The sequence below is a fragment of the Diospyros lotus genome, chromosome 1 (assembly GCF_014633365.1).
Source record: "Diospyros lotus cultivar Yz01 chromosome 1, ASM1463336v1, whole genome shotgun sequence".
NCBI lineage: Eukaryota > Viridiplantae > Streptophyta > Magnoliopsida > Ericales > Ebenaceae > Diospyros > Diospyros lotus.
Genome location: NC_068338.1, coordinates 26,904,257 through 26,929,843, shown reverse-complemented (window position 1 = coordinate 26,929,843; position 25,587 = coordinate 26,904,257). Strand labels below are relative to the sequence as shown.

Sequence of the window (25,587 nt, the reverse complement as noted above, 5' to 3'; positions counted from 1 at the left end):
CAACTCTTAAATATATATATATATATAAATTCGTGCATAATCACATTTCTTCAAATATTCCACGCAGATGACCATATATGACCAAATGATATACATATCATCGCTCATATTTGTACATTAATAACATACATGTAGTGCCAACGATGATCAATCATAATATTAAATCAACAAATACATATATGATTGACTGGTGCACATACAATATGTAACCACACCTACTTTAAATGTGATGACTCAATATGAGAGAGGCATAATTCTTTTAAAAATATAGGATGAATTAAATCATATTTAAGTTTTTGGACGAAATTAATTAAGTATTCAAGAAAAAACAAAATTAATTTTTTAAAATAACAAGTTTAGAAACTTACATGAACCTATGTTGCACGGAAATAGAAATGGGAAACGTTTCTGATAAGAAACAGAAACGTGGAAACTAACATTCTTTTAGAAAAATAGATATAAATAGGGTCTGAAATGAGAATAAAAAAACGTTTCAGAAGCGTTTCTAAAATAGGGAAACGGCTCCTATAAGGTGTTTTTGTGCAACATAGACATGAACAACGATATAAGAAATTACATTTGAAAAAAAATAAAATAGATATAAAACTTTTCTCTAAATAAACGAGGAGAACGCATTATATCAGAAAATTGAAAAAAGAGAGATGGACAAAGGGGAAAGTTCACGCACCTTCTTTTCTTTTTATTAATTATAATATATTATCATTATATATATGTTTATTAATTTGGCATCACATCAGATTGAGACGGAGAGAACTCTTATGCCCATCGACCAACTCCCTTAATTTTTCTTCCTTACATAAAATATATATAATATAATATATACAATATTAATATTATATATATATATATATACGAGAGATGGAAGACAAACTTCACGTGATCTCCCATCCTTTCTGCACCATGTACAATATAATATATATATATATTTATATAAATATATTGCATTCACATTTGAAATTAGGAGAAAGAAACTCGTATATTACTTTTACTTTTTCTTTTTACTTACTTTAATTAAATAATATTATATATATATATATATACGACACACACCACACCCTTCCCGACCCCTTTTTGTCTCCTTTAATTTTATTTTTTTATTTTATATATATATATATTAAATTATTATAATAATATAATATATTATATATATATTTTTTACTATTCACATGTGACCTCATCAGGCGGCTTCTTCATTTTTTTTATATTTATTAAATAATTCTTTATTTTATTAATTATTTTAACATAACATAATATACATATAATTATTATACATAATATATTATACAATAATTAATTACGTGATGAGAAAAATTCTTATAATTCATAGCTTACTAAAATATAATTAATTATTAATAATATTTGTTTCATTTATTAACACTTAATGATAATTTTAATATTTAATAATTCTTAGTGGAAGAAGTATAGTCATTTTGTTTAAAAATAATTAAATAGTTATTTCAACGGGCGAAAAGCTATATGGGGCAGTTGGTATAAAATAAATTTTAAGATTGTTGAGAATGTTAAGTTGAGAATTTATATTTTTATGCTTGGTACAACTTTTTTATAAAAAGAATTTTAGAAAATAGAATTCTCGATAATAATTTTTAAACAACTTTTCCACAAAAATATTTATATGGGGAAAGTTGGAAATATAAGGTTGCGTTTTTTTTACTGTTTTCAAGTTATTTTCAATTTTTGATTTTCTAAAATAATAAAAACGCGTTCTCTTTACTGTTTTTAAAAATGTATTTTTGAAAAAATATATATATATTATAAAGAAAACTTAAAATAACAAAATGTATTTTGAATGTTTTCATCAAAAATAAACTCTAAACTCAAAATATATTTATTTATTTATATTTTATTATTATAATTAAAAAAATATTATAGAATTCATTAACTTAAAAATATATATATTTTAATAATATATTAACATTAAATATTTCTAATTTACTAATTAATCAAATTTATTGAATAAAATATTATTAAAAAATTATTTTCAAAATTTCAAAAAAAATGCGTTTTCTAATTTTTTGTTTAAATAAATAATTTTTCAAAATGACAAAGAGAACGTGTTTTCAATTTTCTGAAAACAGATTATCAAAACAGAAAATTGAAAATGAATTCAAAATTCAAAACTAAAAATTGAAAAGTAAAGAGAACGCAGCCTAAGTTTTCCATGGAATTGGAAATATTTTTAATAAAAAAAATCTTAAAACACCATTTACCCATTTATAACCCCATATAAACATATTATCTATATTATATATATATATATATTAAAGTAGATATTTATACAAACACATATATTATGTATATATATATTACACACACGCTATATATACATAATGTATAAAAAAATGACATTTTTTTTACTTTCTAAAGTTGTTATGGGTCCTAATATTTTATATAATAGAATGAATTTATCATTTTTAAACAAAAAATCAAATAAGGGTAATTTTGAAAAAATAATATGAATTTTCAAGAATGTTGCATTTAAACCAAATATAAGAATGTAAAATTTCCATAAAAGAATACTTAACATTTCTGATGATATTTAAATTTAATCAAATATAAAATTACATAAATTTTAGGAATAAAATATTTTCAAGAACATTCCTAAAAGTTATGAATTTCAGGAGTTTAAAAACTTTTTCAGTACCAAACGCCTCTAAAAGGTTTACAACTCTAATTGTACAGCGAAAATATGCCATTAGGGTTTCATGCACCTAAATTTTTAATTTTTAATTTTTTATTATTTACATTTTAATTTCTAAACTTTTACAAAATTACAAAATGTGCTGAAAACTAATTTTTATAAGATTTCACACCATCATAATTGATCATAATCATGCATATTCCATCTTTAAATATTAAATATAATAGCTCAAATTTATTAATCAATAAAAATACGTAGCACATGCAAAAATATCATCAAGTGACCCAAATCCCGTTAACGGGTCATTACATCACCACTTATCAATCTCATTTTACCATTGACCATTGTTACCCTAATTTTGCTGCTATTGCCCTTATTATCTCTATAAGTTTATCTCTTATTTGTTTCTATTATATATTTAGCATTATTTAGATAAATTTAGATTAAGAGTTTGTTCTCTATATCTAAATTTGATTTAATTTTCAATAGAGTGTAACTAAAAACTCAAGCATTTATTTCTTTTCACAATAAATCTCATATTGGATTCATTTAATTTGTGATGAACCTAGCGAGTTATATATATATATTTAATTTTTATTTTTTAAAATTTAGAAAATAAATGAGAATAATAAATATAAAATAATAATATAAACCCGTTATATAAAGGTTATTCTTATTTATAAAACTTGAAATTAATTTTTACAATTATATTAAGTCTGAAGAATAGTTATTGCAATTTCTGGTTAAGTTCTTACATAAATAATACAAATTTGGAAAAAATTATACATAATGAAAATAATAAATAATATTTTACTTATAAAATTTTGTTAAATAATTTTATAGTAATATCTTAATAATTTATTTTAGCGCTAAACTAACTAAAATTTGTTGGCGAAAATAAAAAGTAGGAAACCAATTACTATTTATAATGGAAAAAGTGGCGGGAAAGCCATGGAGTCTGTCGAACCCTTCCCTCCACCTGTTGCTCCTAGGGTTTTCTCGAGAGTCTCAGTTTCCCCAAAACGCTTCTCAGACCTGCTCAGTTCCTCGGAATAATTTTAATTTCCGGTTTATCATTCTTCGATCTTTAGTTTTTTTTCATTATACTTTTTTATTCTGAAGACTCATATGGGGAACAAGGTCACCGACGAATTGGTATCGACGGTCCGGTCAATCGTCGGCTTCGACTACTCCGACATGGACATAATTCGAGCTCTTCACATGGCGCACAATGATGCCACCGCCGCAATCAACATCATCTTCGACACCCCCAGTTTCCGAACCCACAGCAACAAACCCCCAATCAGGCCGAATTCCCCGGCTCAGATTCGCAATTCGAGCTCCAATCCTAGCAGGGTCGATAAGACCCAGATTAGTTCAAATGGTGCCTCAAATCCAAGCAGCAGAATCGAGAGTGAGGTTAAAGTAGAAGCCCTTGGAGAGTCGAGCGGGTGTTCGAGTCCGATTGGGAGTGAGTGGTGGTTAGTGGGTTGCGGCGAAGTTACGGGTCTGTCAACTTGTAAGGGGAGGAGGCTCAAGTCTGGTGACGAAGTGAATTTCTCATTTCCGGTGAAGAAAATAGAAACTACATCTTCGCCGGGGAAGTTTGGCGGACGAGGGAGACAAGTGGCTGCTTGTTCGGAGATCGTTAGGTTCTCTACGAAGGATTCTGGGGAGGTATATTACTTTTTTTTTTTTTTGAGGACTGGAGTTTTGTATATGAGTAGTAGCTGATTTATTAGTCACGAAACTGTCATTTGCTTTCAGAAGTGAAAGAAATAGAATTGCTGGATAAAGCTTAACTGAGCTGGGGATTCTAAAAAACTCTTTACTTTAAATAAAAGACTGAAAATTTAGTGTTCATATAAAAGGCTGTAGGGAAATGTAAACGCTAATGTATTTCAAAAATATGGCTAAGTTGCATATACAGCCACATATATACTTTCATTTTTGTTCAAAGTAATTATGGACAAGTATACTCATTATAGTTTTATATATGCTTACGCAACAATTGTTTAAATGTTAGTATTAAGAATTTATATTACTGTCTCCCTGCTTATATTAATATTTATATTGCAAAACTTCAGCAAAACATCCGAGAATGAGAAAAATAATTAATTTTTAGTAACAGAGATTTATGGAAGGATCATCTTACATATAGTTAAATTGTAGGTCAAGCCAATAAACTAGATATTGAGAAATTTAATAAAAGAAACTATTGCAAGAAATTTGTCTAAAAGGTGTGTTTAGTTAATCTACAAGTGTGAAATATGACAACTTTGTTCAGTAGAGCTCTCTCCCTCTTTCAATACTTTTTGGCCCTTTACTATTAGTGGAAAATAATGAGACGGAAACAAAACATATATAGTTTGTGGTCATGGAGCCTTTAGATATATATATATATACACATATTTTTGATTCAATAAAATTGGGTTTATGGGCAGATTGGAAGAATCCCTAATGAGTGGGCACGGTGTCTGTTGCCACTTGTAAGGGATAAGAAGATTTGTATTGAAGGTTTCTGTAAATCTGCTCCTGATGTGTTAGGCATTATGGACAGCATCATATTGTCTGTCAGGTATGCAAAATGTGAATTGAACTTGATTTAGGCCTTAATATGGATGATGAAAGGCGGAAGTAGGTGTTTTAAAACTTCTGCTCAAGTAATGTATGAACTGGTCGGTTGACATCAAATTTTGTTTGCGGAACAGTGTTTATATTAATAGTACCATGTTTCGCGAAAGTCACAAGACCTCTCTCAAAGCTGCCGCCACTTCTACGGATGAGTCAGTTGTTCATCCCCTGCCAACCCTCTTCCGGTTGCTAGGCTTGACTCCTTTTAAGAAGGTGATATTTTTCTCCGAGTTGTAACACTTACATGGAGAGTTATATTAGTTTTCATTTAGTTATATGATTATGATGGATAAATATGAATATGGCAATTTTTTGGACAACTTGTGGTGGTTATATTTTCTTCCTCAAAAATATACTCTGTGTGAATTATTGTTTCTAAAACCCCACTGAATATTTTACCTGTGTTTGCTTGGCTACAACTAGGCTCAATTTACTCCTGGTGATTTGTATACAAGAAAGCGACCTTTGAATTCAGAGGTATAGTAAACAAATTACTGGCTTATCCGATTATGTTAATATGAACTCTAGTATGCGATTTTATCTGAACAGGACAGTTCTGTCTTTCACACTTCATTGCTACATGTTAACAAGGTGAAGAATCCATCTTTGGGTGGAAATGAAGTCGAGAATGACGAGTCCATCTCAGATGTTGATCTTGATAACATTGTCGGTGTTGGTGATAACTCCAAGCTAGAGGTAATGCCATTGTTTTGAGATATTCCTGCTAATGGAACTTGCACATGTACAGGCAAGTAAAAATATTTCATGAGGTTTCGTGTTTAGGAAATGGAACCTCCTTGTACTCTTCTATGTGAGCTTCGCCCTTACCAAAAGCAGGCTCTTCATTGGATGATTAATCTGGAGAAGGGACAGCACATGGATGAGGCAGCAACAACACTTCATCCTTGTTGGGAGGAATATCATCTTGCAGACAAGTATGTGGAGTCTGTCACATTGTATTCACTGACTTTGGAATTCCATGGTTAAGAAAATCTTCATCTTTGCAGGAGGGACCTTGTTGTCTACTTAAATGCTTTCTCTGGTGATGCAACAATGGAGTTTCCTAGCACTCTTCAAATGGCCAAAGGAGGGGTACGTTCTGATCCTGTCTGATTTCTTTTCTTTTGTCTAACTCAGATTGTTATTTGAAGTATTTTGGTGTTTGACTTTAGCATGCATTTAAGATTTTGGCAGATGCTATGGGACTTGGGAAGACCATTATGACCATAGCTCTCCTTCTTACGCATTCAGAAAGAAGTGGATCAAGTTCCCCTTCCTCAAGTGAAGCCTTAATTGAAAATTGTGACACAACAGATATGTCAAATCACTATCCATCACTCATAAAGAAAACAACAAAAAATTCTGGTTTTGATAAGCTTTTGAGGAAAAAGAACTTACTGGTTGGTGGTGGCAATCTGATTATTTGTCCTATGACTCTTTTAGGCCAGTGGAAGGTACTTGCATTGATATTTGCCCATTTGCTATGTTTTTGTGGTATACAGACTGGGATGTGTCAAACCCACACCTCCCATTACATTACATGCACTCTTTTTCCCTCTACTGATAGGCAGAGATTGAAACTCATGCGGAACCTGGATCCTTGTCTCTCTATGTTCATTATGGACAAAGCAGATCAAAGGATGCACATATTCTAGCGCAGCACGATGTGGTTATAACCACCTATGGGGTTTTGGCCTCAGAGTTTTCTACAGAGGTAATCCAACTTTCATTTATTTTCTCTCTTGAATTGGTAAATGTCTTAGTAATCTTGCTTAAGTGGATTACTCATATATCAACATAGACTCTTCTGTCATTACATGGTTTGGTTTTGTAGAATGCTGAAGATAATGGTGGACTTTACTCTGTGAGATGGTTTAGGGTTGTCCTCGACGAGGCACATACCATAAAGTCTTCGAAGAGTCAAATTTCTCTAGCTGCCGCTGCACTTGTTGCTGATTGTCGATGGTGCCTTACAGGCACTCCTATCCAAGTATGATCATATTATATTATTGGATTATGGCACTGACTCTGTGTGCGCATGCATGCATGTGTTCGTGTGTATGTGTTTTACCTTTTTTGTTGACAAAAGAGAAGATGACAAGAAAGGAAGTTTCTATGGGGGTGGGTCTTGCACAACATGGATAAGGAACTATTTACAAAGAAAAATCATCTAAAAAATCTCCAAAAGAAGGATTAAAGAAAAGAGCACATTCTCCTTACTGCTTTAACCAGCTTCTTCTTTGAACTCATGTCTGTAGTGAGTTAGTTTAACCATATAGATAATTATGTTTTGTTCATTTCAATGTTCAGTGATTTCTTCTTTTGTTTTGTGTATAAATAAATTCTACCTCTTTGAACTAAAATGAAGAACCTTACAAAATATCTGTGTTTTCTTAGATTGACCTTGATCAGTGACTTGGTCTGCCTTGGCTGCATATTAGTTGAGTATAGATATTGTTAAAGGAAGAAGATATAAAAATACTTGCTGTTGTGTGCCAAAAGGAGAAAGGATGATAAGAAGAGTTTGAAGGGGTTTAAAATTAAAGAAGGCTAAGACGATAAAGAAGGGATAAGAAGTTATATATAAAGTTGTTCCATAAAGATAGGATAGAACTATTACTTAAGTTTAAATCCTATCTTATTTGTTGTACCATATTTAAATTTGCATTTTGTATTCCTGTATTTTAGGAGCAAACTGAGGCCTACTTATGTATAAATACCTCATCTAAGTTCAATACAAGTCGAGAAAACAGTTTGTTTGTTCATCTCCAATTATACCTAAGGTATTCCTACTTAGGTTCTTTTGTTTTGTTCATGGTATCAGAGCCACTGATATTGTGGCTGACTATCTTATCCTTCCCCTTCACCAAACAATAGTTTTACAATGTCTAGCAATCCACCAACAAGTGAGACTTCCATTGACTGATTAAATTGAACCGAGGAGCAAAACCGAACTGAATCGACCAATTAACCCAAAAGACCGAACTAATCAATAACCGAAAAAATCGAACCAAAACCATATTAACTGAACCGAACCATTTAAACTGAAGAAAATCAAAGTAACCGATAGAAAACACACAAAATCAAAGAAAACGATATCGTTTTATAAACATAAAAACAACATTGTTTTAAAGTTCGGTCGGTTCAATTCTTCCAACCAAAAAATTGAACTGAAAATTGAAAACCAAACTTTTTGAGAAAAATTACCCGAACTGAATTGATGCAAGAAAAAAATCGAACCGAATTGACAAGTTCGGTCGGTTCGGTTTGGTTAGTTTGGGTAAACCAAACTTTTGCTCTCCTCTACTACTGGCCCTACACCCACTAGAACCACACAAATTCCAATTGTTCTGAGTTCTCTAGATGACCATACCCTTCAAATCACACAACATAAGCTGAATGGGACTAATTTCCAAGAATGGTCTCAATCAGTTTTGTTGGTCATTAAAAGGAAAGGAAAAGTGGGATATTTGATTGGTGCCACTCCTATGCCAAATCTTGAAGCTGCCACTTGTGAAGTTTGGGATGCTGAGAACTCAATTGTTACGGTTTGGCTTGTTAATTCCATGAAGCCGAACCTATCTTTTCGACAAAACAACCAAGGAAGTATGGGAGGCAATGCAAACACTCTACTCAGATATGGAGAATACAACTCAATGTTTTGAAATTTGGTTGGCCATTCGGACAACAAGACAAGGTAATCATTTGGTCACTGAGTACTAGTACTATTACCTGTTGATTGAGTTATGGTAGGACATGGAAATGTTTTATGACATTAGATGGGAGTGCACTGAAAATGGATTTAAATACAATAAAATGGTGGAGAAAGAATGAATGTTTGATTTTCTTCATGGCGTCAATTCTGACCTGGATGAGGTTCGAGTAAGACTACTAGGAACTAAACCATTCCCATAGATCTGGAAGGCATTTGCAGAGGTAAGAAGGGAGGAAAGCCGTAAGAAGGGAATGATGAACTCTTTTTTTACAAGTGAGAATAATACTTAAAATTCTACTTCTAAACTAAAAACATCACCACTATGTGGTGAATCACAAAGAGATAAGCAGTGGTGTGATCACTGTCATAAACCCTATACTTGTTGGAAAATTCATGGTAAACTAACAAACTGGAAGGGAAAGAATCCAAAGAAGGTGACTTAGATAGCCTATGCAGTAGAATCTGAAGAAGGCAAAACCACTAACTTCACCTTAACAATAGATCAATTGGAGCTATTCCAGTAGGTATTAAATTAGACAAAGGTCACAAAGCCATCTGATTTAGTTGAATCTCCTAAACCAACTATGTCACTTGCCAAACAAGGTACATCCTATCAGTGTTTTTATCTGGATTGTAGATACTGAAGCTTCAAATCATATGATAGATTCATTACATAGATTTTCAACTTATAAAAGGTGTGATAGGGTTATAATTGTGACGATGGCTAATGGGACAGTGTCCTATGCTAAAGGAGAAGGATCAATATATATAGCTGGCCTACATTTAAAATTTGTTCTATATGTGCCTAATTTAAAGTGTAACTTATTGTCCATCAATAAGCTAACAAAGGACATGAATTGTAAAGTGACATTTCTTCCATCTCATTGTGTTTTTTAGGACCTAAGTTTGGGGAGGATGATTGGTAATACTAAGGGAAAGGAAGGTCTTTATTATGTCAATGGAGCTGCCTTTACTCCTACTTCATCTAGGTTACATAACAAATCCTCTCTTCTACTGTCTTAGATTTCAATATTCAGTTATGGCACAAATTGTTAGGTCATCATAGTTTTAGGTATTTGAAAATCTTGTATCCTTATTTGTTTATTAATAAAAGGAGTGATTCTTTTCAATGTGAGTAGTGTATACTTGCTACCCAAACTAAAGTCTCACATCCTATTCATTCTTACCAACCTTCCAAGCCATTTTATTTGGTGCATAATGATGTATGGGGACTAGCAAGAATTCCTAATCTAACCAACACACTCTGTTTTGTCATTTTCATAGATAATCATACCAGGGTTTGTTGGGTTTTCTTAATGAAGGAAAAATCTTAAGTTCATGCAATTTTTAGAAAATTCCACCAAATGGTATGTAATGTTTTTCAAACTTCAATCCATGTCCTTCGATCGAATAATGGTATGGAATATTTCTCAAATGAGTTTAATATCTACTTGAGTGAACATGGGATTATTTGTTAAAGTACTTATCCCTATAATCCGCAACAAAATGGTGTGGCTGAAAGAAAGAATCGCCACCTCCTTGAAACATCCCAATCCTTAATGTTTACAAGCTCAGTTCCTAATTCCTATTGGGGAGAGGCAATTCTTACAGTTGCATACCTTATCAATAGCCTCCCTACTAAGGTTCTAAATTTTAAGACTCCCTTGAGCCCTCTTTTTGCTAGCTATCCACTTCATACTAGAATGCTTAATTCACTGTCACCAAAGGTCTTTGGTTGTACGACGTTTGTGTATAATTACTCTTTATTTCACTTCAAATTGGAACCAAATTCTATGAAATGTGTGTTTGTTGGCTACTCTCCAACATAGCAAGGCTACAAGTGTTATTGTCCTAAACACTAGAAAATTTGTTGTCTCGTGTGATGTCTCTCTCGAGAATCAATATTTTTATTCCCATATATCTCTGCAGGAGGGGACTTCTAATCCTAATGTAGAGCAATGTTTGGATTCTCTGTTTTGTCCTGAGGTAGTTACTATAGTTACTCCTACTCCAAGTTATGTAATAGATTAAGGGGGAGAACAACAGGTCCAAGCTCCTAAAAAACCACCCTTGATTTATTCTTAAAGATCTTATGACCCAAAGCAAGGCCAACCATCACCTTTGAAGGAAGGTCCAGTGCTTGAAGTGGATGGACCAAGGGTAGTACTGGAAGAGGATGCGAGGACAATACCCGAAGAGGAAGAACATAGGACAATACCTACAGAAATAGAAACCACAAAAACCTATGATCTGGATATCCCAATAGCCTGGTGGAAAGGGGTAAGGTCATGTACCAAGCATCCCATATCTAACCACTTTTTAGATTCCAGATTGTATCCACAATTCAGGGCTTTTGCTACATGAGTTAATGAAATTCAAATCCCTAAGGATATCCATAGTGCTTTACAAAATGCACAATGGAAGACTGTTGTAATGGATGAAATGCATGCATTGGAAAATAATGGCACTTGAGAGATTGTGACCTTAGCTAAAGATAAAGAAGGTGGTAGGCAACAAATGGGTATTTATTGTTAATATAGATATGATGGGAGCCTTGATAGGTGCAAGCCAAATTGGCAGTCCAAGGATTCACCCAAACACAATGATTAGATTATGAGGAGACTTTTGCTCCAATTGCAAAACTAAATTCTATACGTGTCTTGCTCTCTCTTGTAGCTAATTTGGACTGGGAGTTACACCAACTTGATATTAAAAATGCATTTCTCAATGGTGATCTAGAAGAAGAGATCTATATGAAAATCCCTCCAGGTTTTGAGATAGAAGGCAAAAAAGGAAGATTTGTAGGTTGAAGAAGTCATTGTATGAACTTAAACAGTCCCTAAGGCTTGGTTCAAATGATTCAGTACAACTTTAAACTAGTTAGGATACAATCAGGGGCAGGCTAACCATACCTTGTTCATTAAACATATAGTAGATGGCATGAAAACTATTCTAATTGTATATGTGGATGATATTATTATCATTGGTGATAACATCCAAGAAATAAAAGACCTAGGATAGCTAAGGCACAACAAGCTAAGGTATAACAACAAGCTTTAAAGGACAGTTACAACAAGCTTTTGAAGTAAAAGACCTAGGATAGCTAAGGTATTTCCTAGGAATGGAAGTAACAAGAAGTAAGGAAGGTATTTTTTATCTCTCAAAGGAAGTACACATTGGATTTATTGAAAGAAACGGGCGAGTTTGGCTGTAAGCCAACTAGCACACCGTTGGAACCAAATTGGAAGAATAAAGAGGATGGAACAAAGGGCCTAGTAGACATAGAAAGATACCAATGGTTAGTGGACAAATTAATCTACTTATCCCTTACATGACCTGATATAGCATATGCAGTGAGTGTAGTGAGTCAATTTATGCATTCACTCACTAGCAAATGCCTCAATGTTGTTTGCCATATTCTAAGATATCTTAAAGGAACACTTGGGAAGGGGCTGCTGTTCAGAAAAATTGAAGACCGAGGAATAATGGGTTTTGTCGATGTTGACTGGGTTGGATCTATTGAAGATAGCAGGTCTACATTAGGGTATTATACTAAGGTATGGGGAAATCTTGTTACATGGAGGAGCAAGAAACAAAATGTGGTAGCTTGAAATAGTGCTGAGGCAAAGCACTGAGCTATAGCTCAAGGTGTGTGTGAAATAATTTGGCTTGAAAAACTAATGAAAGACCTAAAGATACCTATAACTACTACTACAAGGTTGTACAATGATAGCAAATCAACCATAAGCATTGTGAATAATCCGGTACAACATGACTAGATGAAACATATGAGGATTGATTGACACTTTGTTAAGCAGGAAATTGAAGATGGAGGTATCAACATTACCCATACCCCTACTGGTTCACAAGAATCTGATATTCTTAACAAAGCAATGATTAAACAAGGGTTTGAACTGATTAGAGGCAAGCTGAGAATTGGAGACATCTATTCACTAGCTTAGGGGGAGTGTTGAAGGAAGAAGATATGAAAATACTTCTTGTTGTGTGCCGAAGGAGATAAGATGATAAAAGAGTTTGAAGGGGTTTAAAATTAAAGAAAGTTGAGATGATAAAGAAGGGATAAGAGGTTATAGATAAAGTAGTTCCATAAAGATATGATAGAACTATTACTTAAGTTTAAATCCCATCTTATCTGTTGTACCATATTTAAATTTATATTTTGTATTCCTGTATTTTAGGAGCAAACCAAGGCCTGCTTATGCATAAATACCTCATCTAAGTTCTATACAAGTCGAGAAAACAGTTTGTTTGTTCATCTCCAATTATACCTAAGGTATTCCTACTTAGGTTTTTTTGTTTTGTTCAGTTATATTATTTGACTCATTAAGGCTCTTGCTCTCTCTCTCCCTCCCTCTCTCTCTCATTTGTTTCCCTTAAGTCATCAATGACAAAATATTGTTTGTGGATAAACAGCAAATTCTGAAGCTATTTTAGTTTTTGATGCATTAGTAACTGATAAAAATAACAAAAATAACAATCACAAGCCTTAAAGCATTAATAATATCGATGCAAGAACTAAATGAGATTAAAATAAAAATAATTTTATGGATGATGGCCTCGAAAACATGACTGTCTTCATTTATGAATCACTCACAATATGATTCACTTTTTCCACTAGCTGGTGTTTTTGCAATCTTCTTAGTAACTGGGATTTTTTTCTTTTTGCTGGTCTCAGTGGATGGCTGATTGAATCAAGATATGGTTTACTGGCCTAGAAATAGGTTATGTTTGGAAATGAGTGAGATGGGTAGGAAGCATAGAATTCATCATATTAAGTTATTGATTTAATAGGCAGTTAGTTACTACTAACTCCCCCCCCCCCCCCCCGCGCGGCCGGCGCCAAAAAAAAAAACTGATTTTCTGGGCACAGGTCTTGGTGTGATTTTTTGCAATGTGATGTTTATAAGGCTGTGCATGCTTTTAGTTAATTAAATTTCAGAATGCAAACAAGGATATTTTTGCTCTATGTATACATGATCATTTGTCAGGGTACTGGTTATATTTCCTACTAACTTTATTAATTTTTGTAGAACAATCTGGAGGACATTTACAGTCTCCTTCGTTTTTTGAGAGTGGAACCATGGGGGAACTGGGCATGGTAAGTTTGTGTATCTCTGTTGTTCTGAATGAGAAACACTCTATAAGTTGCAATGAGATATTTGCTCAAATACTGAAATTACTTCCTATTAGCAGATTACACACAAGAATTTTGCTTTCCTTTTAGTTCAACCAAACAGTTTTCTTTGAATTAATTGCCTGGTTTTAATGGTTTGTCGTTTAATATTTTAATCAATTTTTGTGTCTAGTCTAAAGTTTGTAATGAGGTTGTAATTTCTGTTTAATATTTATCAATTGGACCTATATCATTTGGTTTGGGTCAATGCCATTCAGCATTGACAAATAATGTACCCCCCTTATTTATCTGCTGAGTCATAAGGATAATGATATAGCCATATGTGCATGAATGACATTAACAATGGGTTTTAATGCAATGATCATAAACTTTAAACCAATACTTCAAAATGCATAAATTTCAGGGCTATAATGTAATTTAAGCCAACTAGACAGTCACACGCATAATAAATGATGCATTGCGGGTATAGCTGCAATTTAAACAAAACCAGCAACCATATGAATAAATAAATAATTTGTGGGGGTGAAAAGTGATAAACCAGTTTTAGGGATTTGAAGTGTCACCTCTAAAAGTTCAAAATTTTCTAGAATTCACACGCTTCTCCTCTGACAGGCTGCCTCCCTGCCAGCCACCCTTTGTCCAAGTTCTTGCTGCTCCAACTGCCGCTTCTTCATTCTGACCAACTAGCCCACCATCGAAATCTGCCATCGGCACTCTTGTTCCGCCTGAAAATGCCACCGCCAAAGCTGGAACCTGCCTTTACCAAACAAACTGGTTTGCTGGTGACTGGTTTTTGTGGCCCAAAAATCTTTCTTGTCAGTGGTTGGAAATTTGTTCTGGAACCATTAAGTTGTTCTCCTCCATGCTGTGTACGACCCTTGTATAACAGCTCAGTTTGATTCGAAGCTGATTAATCAGAATTTGAGTCCAAAGTGGCCTACCTGAACTGTTGCTTGCGGCACTGGACAGATTTTCTGTCAAATTTCGAGCTTGATTCCTTTCAATCTGTTAGCCGAAAATGCAAACTGAAAACACTGTTGTGTTCTTGGCTGTGCCCTCTTCAGCACCCATCTTTCGGCTTGTCTTAACCCGAGCCGGTTTGAATTTTATTTGGGTTCAAAGTAGTCTCCCCAACCAACCTGTTGTGTGTTTCAACCAACTTAGTGGTGCAATATCTTTCAAACCAGTCCTTGATTCCCCAATAAAATTGGGTCCCATGGTTCATCTCAGGCTCGTCTATGAAGCCCAGTATTAGGCACGACCCAATTTGAATTGGTTTGGTTGAATTTGAGTCTCAAAGTTAGCCTCCTAACTTAATAAAGTTGACCAATATAGCCCAATTTCTTCGTAAATTCATGTTTTAGTTCTCCTGGTTCCCCTCGAGGCCCAATAGTTCTCCAAATTATCACTAAGCCCCTTTTGTCTAATTTCAATTAATTTAAAAATAAAGTATTCAAATTTCTCTAAAATTCTTGGATATTACAATAGAAAACAAATAAAATTTCATTACTTACTAATGAGCTTCATAAAAAATTAAGGTATTGATATGCTTCATGATTTAGCTTTCATTTGGATTAGTTTTCTCTGTGAATGATAATTAGCTTGACTGTGCATGTGATTGATGTTAGGACTTAAAATCCATCTTATATCGTAACTTGCTATGTTGTCTCCTTTGAGGAGTGTTTTTCTCCTCATAAATTGCTAAATAATTAAGGGCAAGCCTAGGTAGCAACATTTGGGTTGCTCCTTTGTGATTGGAAGGTCAAGGGTTCGAGTTGTGGAAACAACAAAAATGAAGGGTAAGGTTGCATACAAAAATGACCCTCCCACTCCCCTAAAGCTGGGAGCCTCGCGCTTTGAGGCACCCTTCTTGTAAATTGCTAAAGAATGTGCATACTTTTATCTATTTCCTCTTTTGTTCTTATTGGTGTTTTATTTTTATTCTTGTTTTTTCTTTGTTTCTGTTGTAGCTTGATTAAGGTAAGAACCCTACCTGTGTTCTTGAAGTTCTTATTTATAAGCATCTGGACACAGGAGTATCGAAAAGAGGAGGTTTTGTTGATAGATGGTTGATATTGAGCTATTAATTATAGTGGTTAAGATGTGCTTTCCTGGATGTGGTCTAGTTGTCATCATCCAATGAAAGTGATGATGGTTTACTTACCTGAAGGAGGTACATAAAAAGGGAATTCTTGAGTATTTGGATGAGGAAAGAGTAGGTTCCTAGGTGGGTGTAAAACATATGATCTCTGGAAATTGTTTGTAAATATCATTTTGTTGAGTTTCCCAGGAAAATGCAATGTGGCATTGTTTTCTGTCTTCTTTTAGTTGTTACTGAGTATTTGTTGTCATTTGTGGGATGATATGCTTAAACTGTCTTTTTATTTGATCTAGGTGGAATAAACTTGTCCAAAGGCCTTTCGAGGAGGGTGATGAGAGAGGACTTAAGTTGGTGCAGTCAATTTTGAGGCCAATTATGTTAAGAAGAACGAAGTTTAGCATAGACCGAGATGGCAGGTGAGTAAACACCTAAACAATGTAATATCATTTTATTTTATTGTTTTCCTTGGTTTTGTGTATATTTCCTTTAAACCTTTCATGGGTTTGTTTTTTCCACTTGGGTGCGCAGGCCAATTATAGTTCTTCCGCCAGCAGACATTAAGGTGATTTATTGTGAACTCACAGAGGCTGAAAAAGATTTCTATGGGGCCTTGTTTAAAAGATCCAAGGTTTTTAATCTTGATTGATTCTATTTATGCCATTATCTCGTGTCATTTTTCCTATAAAAATGTGAATTTGAACCACTTCAGGTGAAATTTGATCAATTTGTTGAGCAAGGACGAGTTCTCCATAATTATGCTTCTATTCTGGAACTACTATTGCGTCTTCGCCAGTGCTGTGACCACCCATTTCTTGTGATGAGGTTTGTGCCAAACTTAAGCATTCATTCTTTTGTTTGTCCCTCGTCCCGTTTTTTCATTAGACATGCTTCTTGTCTATAATTTGGGCGTATTTTTTTCATTAGACATGCTTCTTGTCTATAATTTGGGCATACGCCTTTCACCTTTTATGCAGTTGCATATTTTAAAATTTTATATTCTATATATCATTCTGATGGTTAAAAATTATCTGATCAGACTTTATTACTCAATGTTGATAGTGTATTTATCCATATATTTTACAACTTTAAGGGAACATGGTTTTCCTCTCGATGGTGGAGTAAATAAACTCAAATGTGGTCTAGTGACTGCTTAAATTTCTAAATGTATTGGGGTCATTTTGATACTTCTTCTCATGTATTTAGTTATCATTTTTTGAGAAGTGAAAGAAAGGGTCAACTTTTGCAATAATTGATGGGATTGGTTTGTAAAAAATGACAAAGCTTAAATTCATATGGAATGGCTATTTCTTTTAGTTTCAAATTAGTTTCATCACAAGCTACAAGCATGTGATGTCGTTATTGCAGAAAAATTGCGCATGGCAGTTTATGCAGGAAATACTTTCTGGTGTTCATTTGCCCTCCTTTATTGCAATAATTAGAAGTAAAGGCCTTGAATCTTGATTTCTTGAAATGAAATGTAGTAAAAATATTCAATTATCTATGAGACATCATAAATTTCAACTTGTAGTTCAAATTTTGAGTGGATGAGTTTTTGGTTCAAGTTTCTTATTTTTTTTTATTAATGGACTACAGTATGGGTATATATTTTGGTTTGTGATTTGCATGATCAAATGGTTGTTGCCTGAGCCTCTTTTAAATAGAAGAAGAAGATGATGACGATGATGAAGAACTTTCCCTGCTTTTTCTTCCACATATCCGTGGATTCTTTCAAACCTACAGTTCTTTTGTGTTAAACTATTAGCAGGAGTTTTAAAAAATTGGTGCATCTGCCTGCTTGTTATTTGGATATATAAAACTCTCGGTGATTATAATGTTATTTCCACAAGTATGGTTAGTAATGACTTGTGTTATGTTTCCAGCCGAGGTGATACTCAAGAGTATTCGGATCTGAATAAGCTTGCCAAGCGGTTCCTTAAGGTTGATCGGGAAGTTGCGGAAGGGGAGGGTAAAGATGTGCCGTCACGGGCTTATATTCAGGAGGTTGTGGAAGAGTTGCGCAAGCGGGAACAGGGAGAGTGCCCAATTTGTCTTGAAGCTTTTGAAGATGCAGTATTGACACCTTGTGCTCACCGTTTATGCCGAGAATGTCTCTTGGCAAGCTGGCGGACTCCTGCATCTGGCCTTTGTCCTGTCTGTAGGTATTTCCTGATTATTTTTGTATAATTTCTCTTCACTTAATTTTTTTTTCCTAATTTCTCTGCCGGGTTTCCACTCTATCTCCTACTATTGTTTAGGTCATAAAATGTAATACCTTTTTATTTACAGGAGACCTGTCAGCAAGCAAGATCTTATTACAGCACCAACAGAGAGTCGATTTAAGATAGATGTTGAGAGAAATTGGGTGGAATCATCCAAAGTTTCTGCTCTGTTGCAAGAGCTAGAAATTATTCGTTTGTCAGGCTCGAAGAGCATTGTTTTTAGTCAATGGACTACCTTCTTAGACCTTTTGCAGATCCCCCTTTCTCGGTAATAATATCTTGCTGGAAACAACTTGAATAATTTGTGCTTCTTTCATATTTCTATATATCATTTTTGGCTTTGTGGTAATCATGCTATTGTGGTGTTCACTATTTAATTGGCCATTCAGTTAATTCTGATTATACCATTGCAGAATATCTATGCCTTGCATGCAATTCATTGCATTATGCTTTGCTCTTTTTGGTTTCACTTTTAAGATTTTCACGGACTACAAGAAAAAATAAAAGGCATTAGTTTAATTGTTTTGAATGCTCCTTAGTTTTATTTTATCACAAATTTTGTCTTGCTATAAAGTTATACAGGGAAGGTGCCTAACCACCCTACAAGAAAATATAGTTCTTGACTTCCATATCAAAAATGGAAGAAAAGGGGGTGATAAGAACCAAAGCTTAAAAACCAAATGGTGTGATTTAAAAGGAAAAAAAGTTATTTTTGAAGAAGTGTGTTAAGGAAAGAGATTGGGTTGTAGGTGAGGCGAATTCAATGGGGAATATGGCTACTACAATTCAAAATACAAACAAAAAAATTGTTCTAGGAAAATTGAAAGGAAAAGCTTCAAACAAAAAGGAGCCATGGTGGCAAAGTGAGGAGGCCCAAGAAAAAATTAAGATAAAGGGATTTTGTTAAAATTTTTTCTCACAAATCTTAATAAGGAAAATTACAAAGTGTATATTTTGTTTATAAAGGAGGTTCGGTAAGGCAAGGTAAAAAAAACTTGTACAAATTTGTACATGGAATTGAAACAGAAGACACAAGAAAGAGATATTCAAGTTGATTAACGTAAGAAAGAAAGAACAATGACCAGAGAACAAAGGATTTGAGCCAAGTGAAATACATAAAAGACGAAGACCAAAAGGTGTTGGTAAATGAGGGGGTGATTAAGGAAAGATAGGAGTATTTCTTCAAGCTATGAAAAAGATGAGGGTTGGATTGGATAATTCAAATAGAAGCATGGGAAGGCATGAAAAAAGAAGGTATGTTATTGTTAACAAAACTATTCAATATGTTCCTCAAATCAAAGAGAATACCTAACAAATGGAGTGTTGGTCCCTTCAGTGTGGTGTAGACTGGGGGGGGGGGGGGGGGGGGGGGGGCGTAAATTGAGTCTTGAAACTGTTTAGAGTAAAAATTATAAAATAAAAGGTAAAGTTAACCCTCTGTTAGATGGTGGTTAACAATTTAACATAGTATCAACATGGGCAAAGCCTTGAGCTCAAACCTCATTGCTAACTGGATATTTAAGTTGTTGTACGTGTTTGGATTAGTTATACAGTAAAGTTTGACCACACTTGAAGGGGGCATGTGGAGAGTAAAAATAATAAGATAAAAGATAAAGTTAACCTTTTATCTACTAGATTAATCTTTTAAATCAGATGGTAGTTAACAATTCAATAACAAAAACTTTTTGTCAATGTTGCTACAAATTGCAAAATTAAAAGTAGTGTAATAAGTACAGAAAAATATGTGCAACACACATTCCACAATAGAGCAACTTATGGCGGTTCGATGCTCCCTTGCACCTAAGTCTACTTCTTCAAGGCAATCTGCCTTGGGTTCTACAATAAACCCCTGAGATTTTCTCTAAAGCTCACCTCAAACTTTTTACAATCACCTCTAGATTTGCTCAATCTCTAGGAAGCCACACCACAATCCAAGTAAGTCCCTACTTGCTCCTATAAATACACAAGATTGTTTAACACTTGTACAAATGAAATGCTTCTGCTTTAGGCTTGTATACAATAAGTGCAAGTAAAACAAATTAAAAGATGTTACTTCAAGTGATTTTAGCTACAGCTCCCTTAAGGATGTACATATGCTTCAAATCAGATTCTTGGAGCTCCTTGTTGCTGCTTGGTTTTGCTTTGATGAAATGACGTTGTTCCTGGTAGAGGAAGTGTTTGACTTAGTAACCTCTTGTTAATCTATTTTTCTTTTGATCCTGTAAGGCCTTTATATATCTGCTCTTCAAATTTCTTCAGCTCACCAATGACTCTTAACAAAATGGAATGAATTACATTCATCTGTAGATTTTTGGGAAACAGAAAATGTAGCATTAGATCTTGACAGCTGACTGCTAGTCCACTATGAGATCAATTGTTCAGCACCTTATATTGGTGTCCACTAGGATAGTCGGCTGTTGGGTCAGGCTTTTCAAGCAAATATGAAGTGAAGTAAGAACAGAATAACTGAGATTGACTACCAATGTTGGCAGTTGTCTTTAGGTTGACTATGTAAGCATTATTTAAAAAAATTGCAATCCTGATTGGTCAACTGTTGAAAGCTTAAATTGACTGTGATGTCGATTGCTAAAAACAGTGACCAAATTACCTCTGTGGTTCTTTGGGCATTCGATTATTGGGGTTCACTAAGGCTCCAGCTTGTGTAGGCTTTCCTGGAAGATTGACTATTGTCTCTAAATGTTGACTTTAGGTTGATTGTTTTGGACAGGCATAAGTTTTACTTGACTGTCACTTACAATCAAATGTTGATGTTGACTATTGAAGCAGAAGCTGGTTTACGTCATGTATCACTGGGACAGTTGACTATTGATATGAACTCTTGAAGGCAGAAGTTGGTTTACCTTGACCATTACTTGGACAAACGACTTTCTGTGTCAATTGTTGCTTCCAAAAAACATCTGAGTTGAATCTTCCTGTACATACTACTCAGTTGTTAAAAATACAGTTGTTTGTCACTCACAACTCACAAGTGTTGTCAATCATCAAAACTCAATTTGTGGGTCCTAAATGCACAACTTATGCAAGTTAAAACATGGAATCAAAGCACTTCAGTGCCCATTTAAAAGAGTAAAGGAGGCGTTAAAAATTGTAAAAATTATTGGGGATCAAATTAATGGACCTGTGTAACTTTGGGAGAATGTGATCGAGCAAAGATTAAAAAGCGAAACAAAGATGTCTGAAAAATCAATTCAATTTCATGCCCTGTAGGTCAACAATAAAAGCTATATACTTGTTTGAGGCCCCTAATAAAAATATCAACAGGGAAAACAAAAAGATTCACATAAGGTTTTTATAGACTTGGAAAAAAATCTATGATAAAGTTCTTAGAGAGAAGTCATATAGAGAGATTTAGAGAAGAAGTTTGAGTTGATTTATGGAGGAGATGCTAAGATTTTTCTTATTAAACTTGGATTATATCAATGATTTGCATTGGGCCCTTATCTCTTTGTTGTGAGATTTTTCTTATATCAATGATTTTCTCTAGTGATGGCAAAAAAAGGTGCCTTATAGCATGTTATTTTCAAATGATAATCTTAGTGGACGAGACAAAATAAGGCATGAATATTAGCTTGAGGGATGGAGGGGCATGTGGAATTTAAAGGTTTCAAGTTGAGCAGATAAAAAATTGAAGATATAAAATGTAAGTTTCATAAAGATAGAAGTCTGAATGGTTTATGGTGAGACCCGAGGATCAAGCCATTTTAAGAAAATATTAGTTTAGATATCTCAATCAATTGTTCAAAAAGACAGGGAAATTATGAGAATATTGTTTCTAGAATTAAGATAAGATGGTTAAGTTAAGGTAGAGTAGTGCTTTCAGGTTTTTATGTGATTGTAAAATCTATTCAAAGCTAAAAGGAAACTTTTATCAAATATCTATAAGACTAGCTTAGGTGGAATTTTGGGTAGTTAGGCACTAACGTGCAAAGTATAAATGTAATAGAAATGGGGCTTGGTGTAGGGATGGGCATAGTTAGGTTAATCTGAAAAAAAAATTATAACCATGTCCGACGGGCATGGTTAAGAACTAAGGAAAACTGGGACGGACAAAGTTACGGTTAAAAAAATAGAAAAACTGTTGGTTATGGTTATTAAAAGATAACTGTAACTGTAACCATAATCGATCCATAACCATAATTGACAATTATATATGTAATATTAGTTTTTAAATATTAAATATAATATTATTTTATAAATTAATAATTTAAATATATATTCCTCTATAAAATATCCTTAAGTTGTAATTTATTTACATTAATGTTCAATAAATAAAATTTTGATCTTAAAATATAATATAACAATATTCAAAAGAAACACTAAAATCATTTCCTTAAAAGGTATAACATCTATCTATCATTTCAGTTGCTAGATTTCTTGAGGTCAATTCTAATTTAATTGGTTAATCATTAGTTTAAGACTAATTTAAGGGTGTATTTTTCAGTTTTTGCTGCCAATTTCATGTATTTTTGTGTGTTGGCTGCCCATTATTTACTTAGATAAAAAAATTTGATTTTTTTTTTTGAAAATTTTATTTAATTATGCAATTTTTTAAAACAGTTATGGATAAATCAGCGGATATGGTTAATACGTTGGTTATAGATGTGGTTATGAAAATCCATAACCATGAGGTTACAGATACGGTTATGGATGTAGAATGACAGTTAACTGATCCGTGACCATCCCCAGCTTGGTGTGGTTGTATTAGATTACAAGAATATTTTAGATTACCACTTCTGTCACCTTTTGTCATACATGCTTCTTGGAGTTTACTATCCTGGGAATTCAGAATTATATAGTGTTTGATATTTGTATTATACTTGTCTTCAGGAGTAACATTTCATTTGTTCGTCTTGATGGCACTCTCAATCAACAGCAACGTGAGAAAGTGATAAAACAATTTTCTGAGGAAAGCAATATTCTGGTTTGTATTGGAAACTTTGAATTGGGAGAATGAAGTCAATTGGGCGTCTCAGTTATAGTTTAACTGTCCCAACTTGGTTAGTGCAGGTGTTACTAATGTCATTGAAAGCTGGGGGAGTTGGAATAAATTTAACAGCAGCATCCAATGCCTTCATATTGGTACGAGCCAAATATCTCATCCTTCTTATTTCTAAATTCTGATGGATGTGCTAGCTTTGGATGTGGCAATGAAGGATTTTTCTGAAATCCTTAGACTTGTATTCCAATTATTGCAAGTAATTTTGAGCATTAAATGTCATGTTGTACTTCAACAATTTGATATTATTGGTCCATGGCCTTAGTTCAGCTCCCCTTAAATTCCCCGCACGCCCTCTGGTAATTCCATCAGTATGTGTACCTCCACACCCTGGGTTGGTGCTCATGGATGTTGCAAACTTTTGCTGCTATTTAATGGTAGTGGAACAAGAAAATTAAGTGGAATGTTTGTTCCCAGAACATTCAGAATTTCCAATATATGCAACCTAGCATCTGAACAATACAGAGAAGGTTTTATGAAGTGGAGTTCGGTGACTGGGAAGCTCTTTTCTTCCGAGCAAACTAGTTGAATTTCCTCTAGAGTTCTTATGCCAACCACTTGGTATTGTGTATGTACGTGTACGTGTCTGACAGGAAAACAGATTTTGCTAAAATTGTGTTTGATTGGTAAAAATCACCATGTGACAGTTACTTTCTCTTTTTCTCCTGTCCTTAAGTGGAGCTCAGTCTTTCTCATGAAGTTCACTACATGATATGTTCTATTAGATATGTTTGGGCAGAAAACTTCTGTAAATTGGGGGTTAATGTGTATTAGATCCTTCCCACTTCAATGAATGTAGGTAGGGCAATATTTTTCCTTCTCTAAATAAAATTGCATATGGAGTAGTTATAGTTGGATTCAATGCCTTCTCCTTGTGATTTGAGTGTGTAGGATCCATGGTGGAATCCAGCTGTAGAGGAACAAGCTGTCATGCGCATTCATCGCATTGGGCAAACTAAAAGCGTAACTATCAAACGGTTTATTGTGAAGGTATGTTGTCCTTTTATTCTTAAACCTTTTCATTTTTTGTTATCTTTTTTTATTAGCAATCTCATTTAACTGCACCTTTTATTTATTTTTTTTCCCTAGCATGGGAAATGAAAAATTTGTAGTCAGTCCTTTTTGACTCGGTTAAACATTAAGGAACTTTTACTTGTAAAGGAGAAAAAGTCTGGTTCAGCAATTGGACTTGCTGGGTCAGTTGGGAAAGAAGCTCTGGTGTAAAACCTATTAGTCTATGAAATCTAAATGATCTTTTAACCTAAATGATCTTTTCCTGGTAGGGAACAGTAGAAGAAAGAATGGAGGCGGTGCAAGCCCGGAAACAGCGGATGATCTCTGGCGCTTTAACTGATCAAGAGGTTCGAACTGCACGTATAGAGGAACTGAAGATGCTTTTCACTTGAAGACCAGGGAATTGACAGCAACCTCTATTCTTTTGGGATTAACTGATTGAGCTGAGGGTTCTGCGCGCTCGTAAGTTCTCTAATCAAGATCTGTGAAAAACATGGCTTTAAATCATTGAAGTAACTGGAATGGGAGCATGCATGTCATTGTTCAAGCCAGCACTCTTAACCCACTGGTCGAAGCAAACATGAGGATAAATTGGGACATTTAGACCTCTAAGGATATATATATGCCATGCCATGGCTACTTCAATTGAGCCTACTTTATCACCCACTCAGTTGAATCCATCCAGTGCCCACTGAAAGTCCTGACCCTGAGTTATCTACCATTTGCACTTTGTGTAATACCGTGGCGTTTGAATGGTCTTCTTGGCACTGAGTCCAATTACAAGCGTGGAGCATCAAGAAGGTTTTCTTTTCTCAGCCTTTACAGAAATGAATGAACCTACTAATTCATCCAAATGTAATTCAGTGTAAATGTAACAGCACTAGCATCTGGCTGGCATTTCTTTTCTTTTTCATGAAAGGATTTGCAGTAGAACTTAGATGTGGGCACAAGCTGAAGCTGCTTGTGTTTGTATGTATGTTGCACTTCATGTTTCAATCTATATATGGTTTGTGTGTGTTTTTTTTGTTTAAAATATAAATGAGCAACAATGC

At 34.1% G+C, this 25,587-nt stretch overlaps 1 protein-coding gene across 5 annotated transcripts; it reads left to right on the top strand.

Moving 5' to 3' along the window:
- The first annotated feature begins 3,629 nt into the window (after positions 1–3,629).
- Positions 3,630–25,568, top strand: LOC127813541 (DNA repair protein RAD5A). Of its 5 annotated transcripts, none has more exons than XM_052354569.1 (20): positions 3,630–4,357; positions 5,125–5,258; positions 5,392–5,527; positions 5,738–5,791; positions 5,906–6,010; positions 6,098–6,249; positions 6,322–6,406; positions 6,499–6,768; positions 6,882–7,028; positions 7,149–7,304; positions 14,081–14,148; positions 16,579–16,701; positions 16,814–16,913; positions 16,995–17,107; positions 18,166–18,444; positions 18,572–18,772; positions 23,353–23,446; positions 23,533–23,604; positions 24,413–24,511; positions 24,805–25,568. In XM_052354569.1, exons 1-20 carry the CDS (start codon positions 3,809–3,811, stop codon positions 24,925–24,927), a joined length of 3,060 nt encoding a protein of 1,019 aa, XP_052210529.1. In that variant the 5' UTR covers positions 3,630–3,808; the 3' UTR covers positions 24,928–25,568. The 5 variants fall into 5 exon arrangements, with proteins under 5 accessions (XP_052210529.1, XP_052210537.1, XP_052210523.1 ...); XM_052354577.1 differs by having other exon boundaries at positions 5,864–6,010; positions 16,814–16,847; XM_052354563.1 differs by having other exon boundaries at positions 5,864–6,010.
- The last annotated feature ends 19 nt before the right edge of the window (positions 25,569–25,587 follow it).

Bases quoted from the DNA above. Each gene is read 5' to 3' on its own strand.
- LOC127813541 (XM_052354563.1), top strand. From the start codon at position 3,809: ATGGGGAACAAGGTCACCGACGAATTGGTATCGACGGTCCGGTCAATC. The intron at 7,305-14,080 runs GTATGATCATAT...TAATTTTTGTAG, and splicing joins TTACAGGCACTCCTATCCAA to AACAATCTGGAGGACATTTA. The intron at 16,702-16,813 runs GTGAGTAAACAC...TTGGGTGCGCAG, and splicing joins AGCATAGACCGAGATGGCAG to GCCAATTATAGTTCTTCCGC.